General features: G+C 37.8%; 1 protein-coding gene across 1 annotated transcript in view; it reads left to right on the forward strand.

The window, feature by feature from the left end:
• GPCPD1 (glycerophosphocholine phosphodiesterase 1) overlaps window positions 1–5,191 on the forward strand; it is a 42,509-nt gene extending 37,318 nt beyond the window's left edge. The window contains exon 19 of the mRNA XM_006921613.3: window positions 1,820–5,191. Within this exon, the coding sequence (XP_006921675.1) occupies window positions 1,820–2,009 (190 nt within the window). The 3' untranslated portion in view covers window positions 2,010–5,191. The remainder of the gene's footprint in view (window positions 1–1,819) is intronic.
• The last annotated feature ends 1,711 nt before the right edge of the window (window positions 5,192–6,902 follow it).

Below are 6,902 nucleotides of genomic sequence, written 5' to 3' on the forward strand. Positions count from 1 at the left end.
TTTTTTTTTTTTTTTTTTGCATATTGTACACTCTTGGACCAGACTTCTCATTCTTATCTTTTCTCCTATTCTCTATCTTTGTCTTTTTGCTCCACTTCAAAAAATTTCCTCAACTTTATTTTTCATCCATTCTATTGAGGTTTTCACATCTGCTATTGTGTTTTTAATTTCCAGGAACTGTCTTTTTTTCTCTCTTAGTGCTCTTTTTTTCTGTATATGTAATATCCTGTTTTTGTTCAATGAAAGTACTGTTTCTCTGAGGGCTTTATGACTTTTTATTATTTTGGAATTTTTTTCTCTTTTGTTCACTCTCTTACATATTAGAAGCTTTCCTCAGATGTTTGGAAATCCTTAGCTGCTTCTCATGATAAGAAATTGGAATCTAAAAAGCTTGTTGGAAGCTCTGAGTGTTAACTTGAATTTCACTATGGGATAATTTGGGTGGCCTGTTTGGTCATACCTCTGATGTCAGTAAATTTAGAACTTCAGTTTTTGGCTGCTCAGATTGCTCAGAAGAATCTGTATAAACTACGTAGAGGATCCAGGTCTGGCTGCCGGGGTTCTTGGAATCAAGTAAGGGAAGAGAGCTGGAGAAGGGAGGGCACGTCTCTATGTAGCATTGGTTATATATGTACAGTCTCTAATTCCTCTGGTGCTGGTGGTGCTTTTGCATTAATGCCCAGACCGGCACCTGGTCTTGTCCAACATTCCAAGAGATTTCCTGTTTAATTCTCAAAATAATCTCAGGCAGGGTGGGGAAGGGCAGCCTCCAAATTAAGGAATTAGGAGGAAGAGTTGCTCAAAGCCTTCACCCTACCCTCCCTGATTTAGCCTCTCTCCCTTTCACTCCCATTTCTAGAGGAATTTGGTGCTACTTTTAACTCTGCCTTTTCATCTTTTCTATTATTGGCTTGTGGTTTGGCCTTTTCTATTCTGTTAACTGAAACACTTCATTACTACTTATCCATCTACTTTCTAGCTTCCAAAACTTTGTTGCCGTGTCTCTGATTTTTCCCATACTCGTGGATTTTTAAAAATCTCGTCTCTTTATTTTTAACGAGATATATGGGGAGAGTGAAGTTAGATGCTTCTGTTCAGTCTGATACCTTGGCCAGAGATCACTTTTCATAACAGAAAGCCTTTGTTTTAGTATAGTCACATATTTAATAGAATCAATACATGTTTTTATCTTGTTTAAGAAATTCTTCCCTACTGTGATGCCATAAAGATTTTCATGTAGTGCCTTATATAAATTGCCCGACTTCCACATTTAGGCATGAAATGTCATCCTTCCCTTGCTAAGATTTGCAGTGCCAGTGCTGCCATTGTCACATGGGACTTTTTCTGTGCTTTTGACTCTGGGTTCATCTTCCAATACTACACAGCTTTCGGATAATTTTCACACGGGTGAGAGGTTCTTCTCATCTTGACCTTTTGTGCTTTGAAGTCAGAACTGGATATGAATTCCAGGTCTGCTCTAAATAGCTTCCTATCTGTAAAATAAGACATCGGTTAATTGACTTGGAAAAAAGAAACATGAAGAATCACTAGTATACTGCAGATTTCATTTTCTGATTCAATTGCTTTCTGATCACCTCTTTTGCATCAGAGGTACAAAAGGAAATGCTGTTAATCTGGATTATTGGAAAGACTGGGGAGAAGAGAAATATTTTTATAGGACTGACGCTTACATCTTTAGAAAAGACTCTTGTAATATGGGATTCTGTAAACAAATTTTTCTAAAAAGGCTAAGTCAGACAGGTCTTAAGTAAATTATAAAGTTACCCTATTTAAATGTTTTCTGTTTGTTTCATTGTAGGATTTATGATTGGATGCCTGAACAGCCAAATATATTCCAAGTGGAGCAGTTGGAACGCCTGAAGCAAGAATTGCCAGAGCTTAAGAGCTGTTTGTGTCCCACTGTTAGCCGCTTTGTTCCCTCAGCTTTGTGTGGGGAGCCTGATATCCACGTGGATGCCAATGGCATCGATAACATGGAGAGTGCTTAGTTTTTATTGGGCAGAGGCCACTTTGGAGGCGTGCACCACTCTTCTGGGTATTCACTTTTCATCACTGAGCATTGTCTGTCTATGCCTTTTAGGTTTCTCAGTCCAATGAAGCAATAATGAAGTATTTAACTGTTCACTACAGTTCTTGCTAAAATTTCAAGTATGCTATTTAAATCACTTGGCCAGGTATAATTACCAGTCATTACAATGAGAAAATGTATTGGTTGGTAAATATTTTAAACTAATATGTTAAACATATAATGTTAAACAAATGTTTATTGAAAGTATAGCACCTTGAAATTAACTGTATTAATATCTCACACTTACACTTCTTACATCTTTTCATTCAATCAGGTCTGATATTTAGCACTTGAGGAACATGACTATGCATAATTATACCTGACCATGGAAAAAATAAGTACCTCAAATGCATGCATTTGCACTGGTGATTCCAACTGCACAGGTCTTTGTGCCATCTGTGTATATATGTATTTTTACATGGATCGACATGCACGTTACTATTCTCATTCAGTATGAACCTTGAGGCTGCTGCCATTTCCCCACTTAACCAAACCAGTGCCTGTGTAAACAGCCTGGAGGTGATCTTTGAAAACTTGTTTCATGAGTCTTTCAAAAGTTGTTTTGCATAAATGTTAAAATTTCAAAATGCTGCAGGGTAATTTAATGTATAAAACATTAGACGTATGTATTTCATACTTAGTAGAGTAGATTATTATATATAAATTCTATTCAATGCATGCTTTAGGTTTTAAGCATGAGATTGTACACGTTTACTGTAAGTCCTTGCATCTGTGGTGCTAGGTGAGTGTGAGAAGGTGTCAAGGACTGAAAATATTTTGTTGCCTAAAAAAAGCCTGTTTGTAGGCATTTTAAATACGCTTATTTTAAGTATCTCTCACTACCTATTACACACCGTTGCTTTAGAGGTTTGTTTTGTGTGTGTTGTACAGTAGTTAAACCTCCATGCAGAAAAATAAATGTCCTGAATTCTCATATTGGTATTCTTTATTGGTTAATGTATATCATGCATGTAATTTATTTAGAAATGTAGACGATCCTACTAAATGTATATGCACGTTTTTTAGAGTTATGCTGTTTCTTTCATGAGAAGCAAATTATTTTGGCATAACTAATTTAAGAATGAATGTTAAATAAAATACACATTTATTTTCTTCATTATAAAATGAAATTTCAAGAAAGTGTTACTTTTCTAGAATGGGTTCTGTAATATGAGAAATTGGAATTTAAGGTCAAACTTAAAGGGATGGCTTATTTTCATCTACCTTTTACTGCATGTTCTTCATTAGATAGATTATTCATGTATTGACCTATTTGGGTAGTAGCTGAGAACCTAAGACTTGGAATTATACTTTGTAGCTTTTTTATTTTTTAAGCCAAGCAGTGCAATTTTGGTCAGATCTTAATGGTGTGAGGATCACCTTTGAAATCCTGTGGTATTGTGTTTATAACACAGATATTTAATAGAAAATAGTTTCTGAAATGGAGTCTTCTGCAAGGGTTCTGTATATTTTTTCCATGTTGAATGAGATTCTCTAACACTTTGGTGTGAATTAGGTACTTTAAGAAAACTGAAAAATAATTAGTTTTCTTCATTTGCAGACCTTATACAATGCAGTTACCATTATCTTACGGTAACTTGATTAGCCAAATGTGTGCATTTATAGTCTGTTCATTTGCTCCACCCCTATGCCTTTCAGGTTTTAGCTCCATTTTGAAAACTTCCGATCATAAAGGGAAAGAAGAGAGGTGGAGGTGGGTTTTCTGAACAGTGCGATTTGCTAAGAGGAGCTTCTTATATGACTGTTGCCAGAACCTCACTCCTCACTTTATTTTTCTGTCTCTTCCTGACCTTATAAACCAGAGTTAGTAGATGATTAAAGCATAGCGAGCAGTGGCTCCCCATTTTTATAGGACTGAGTTCTGGCGTCCGTTATCACTAGTTGTTGCCCTGCATACTCTGCTCCGGCCACGCTGTATTTGTGCTAGGCCCTGGCCATGCCATACTCTACACTACTCCCTCTCTGTCACCAGGTGCCCTCCGTGTAGAAGCCCTCTCCTCCCCGGAGACACTTCCTCCTTACACCCATCTCATTTATTTTCAAGCCGTTGACCTCTCTCCCCTGAGCCTTTGCCAAAACTTCTTCGGAAGGGATGAATCCATCTTTTGTACTCCATGGCCACATAGTTATACCTTGGTCATACCATGCATCATAGTACATTCTAGGTAGGCATAGTTGATGTTCATCTCACCTACGAGGATGAGAACCCTTCAAGGGCAGGGACTTAGTGTCTTACTCTTTTTTATTTCCACAGTAAATAGAACAGTAGAAAATAAATGTTAGAATTATTGAGCTAATATAATTTATATCAAAATGTCCTTTTGGATTAAATGATTTAGTTCATGTTTACTAAGAATGTAAACTTTGAAGTGGTTTGCATTTTGACCATTGGAATAGTGTATCGATGTCATAGAGGTATAATGTTAAATTATTTTGTATCTTCTGGAAACAGAGTGAAATGCTTGATAAAATACCGCCATTCTTCTATGGTGTTTTCTACACTCTGGAATTATGTACTGTTGACTGGATATAAGTGCAAAGAATGCAGCTCATTGCTGTGTCAGTAGTGCCTGGGGGTTACCACGGCCACCCCTTTACCTCACTCCCATTGTTCTTTATGATGCTCGTCTTCTCCCCTCCAAACCCCATGCTTAGGCCTACCTCAGTCCCGCTTTCCTTGTCTGAAATGCTTTCTCTGTCTCCTTTCGGTGTCCAGCTCAGGTGCCACCTACTCCATAAAACTTTCCTCACCTTTTGCTTAGAATCATGATGCAAATGAATGCAGACACTCTAAATCTCACTGCTTTACTTTGCAGCTGAGGCAATAAACCCAGAGAAGTTAACTGACTGACATGTTGGGACTAGAACTGGGTTTCGTGACCATGCTGTGTTCTTAAACTATGCTGCCTTCTGAATTCTTGTGGCATTTGTTAGCATGTGCTTTCTTATAGTCCAACTTTTTATGTGCCTGTTAATAAGATTGTAAGCCCCTTAAGGGCAGGGACTTCTGTGCATTTCCAGCACAACTGTAGTGTTCTATACTTAGTTATGAACTAGATAAATAAATGGCGGTGGCAATGATCCTAGTTTCCTAATTCAGATTGTTTCACAGTGTACATACAATTTTGTATGGCATGCTTGGCCACATTGTCTGGAATGTGTGTGCTCACGTGCATGTGTGTTCATATGTGTTGCATGTTTACACATGGAGTTCTCACTGCGCCTTGGTTCGTTGGGGTCACATACCTGATGGGTTCCTATAAACCAATTTTTTTCATGCCGAATGAGGGCAAGTGTGGGAATAAGTGGGGACAATTATAGGGATAAGATGTGGTTTTTCCCCTCAGGCCTGGTTGCTCCTTCCTGGGGCAGTGCACCCAAATCTCACAGCTGGTGGCAAATGTGCTGCCTTGGATAGGACTTGTGTGATCTGTGGGGTAGCTGTCTCGTTAGGCCTGACGGACCATCATTGCCCTTTGTGCCTTGGCACTTTCTCTTCACAGCTTGACTACTTCCTTTTGTCACTCTAGGTTGGTACTCTAGGTTGACAGTAGAGTCCTGTGAATTTAGATTTGGATACAGCTGATCTGCATTTTAGGTTTGGGTCATGTACTTTTTGGGTAGAAAGCAAAGTATATTAGAAATATTGCATTATTTTGGTATTCATGAATAGAAATTCAAATAGCTCTTAGTGGGTTTATATAGTTTGAGAAATAGACTTGAAATGTTTAAATGCAAAAGAGCCTGTGATTAAGACCATATGAGTATGTATTATAGGTAAAAAGGAGAGATCCTGGGTTGGAACAAAGACTTCATGAAGCTCTCAAGCTCTTACAGAAGGAGACGGATGTCAGAGTTGGTGTGCAGCCAGTTTGGGCATAGCCTTTGTAAACTCAGGCCAAGGTAGTCATTCACGATGTGGTCAGACAGAATGAAGAAGCAAGCCATCCCGACAATGGAGAGGATATGTGAATGGTGGGGCTTTGCATCTTTATAGGATATAAAAGTTTATTAATGGTTTTAAATGGAAATGACATTAAAATGAAAATGCATTTTAAAATAATGAAGAAAGTAGTATTAGTACAAGAATAATAAGTACAGAGGTTGTTATCTAATCCTCCACGGAATTGATCTGAACATACCTCTACCTCTACCTGTTTCCTTAGAAAACAGAAATGTGGATGGAATGAGTGAACTTCTGGAACTTACTTGCAAAAGCAAACTATATAATTTCACAAGAAGAAAACTAAAAGCCTAGTAAAGTTCTGTGGCATCCCATAGTTTCAAATGTATCTTTCTGCAACCCAGACCCCTCTCAGTTCCAGGTCCACACATCCAGCTGCCTGTCTGCCTCCACTTTGAGGTCTAATGGGCATCTCACATTTAATGTACTTCAACTAAGCACTTCTTCCACCCACCAAACCAGCTCCCATCCCACCTCCAGTGTTCTCCGTCTCAGTAAGTGGTACCTAGGAGTCTTGTGATTAGTGTAACTTCATATTATTATATGTGGTAAGTCAATTGCCTGTTCTTTTTCGATTTAAAAAAAACCTTCCATGTATTTTTTTGTTTATAGCCTTAGACCAAGTGCCAGAAAAGTTCCCTTGGGGGTTTGATCAGTGTTGGATTGATTTTCTAGATTAACGTGTGGGAATTATTAATATTTTAAAAATATGAAGTCTTTCCAGAACACAGTATGTCTCCCTCCATTCAAAATTTTTACATATTCCAGTAAACTGAGTATTTTATTTAAATATTGTGTACTTTTTATAGTTTATGCCCATATTTTTTT

The sequence above is a fragment of the Pteropus alecto genome, unplaced genomic scaffold (genome assembly GCF_000325575.1).
Source record: "Pteropus alecto unplaced genomic scaffold, ASM32557v1 scaffold45, whole genome shotgun sequence".
In the NCBI taxonomy this organism is placed as follows: Eukaryota; Metazoa; Chordata; class Mammalia; order Chiroptera; family Pteropodidae; genus Pteropus; species Pteropus alecto.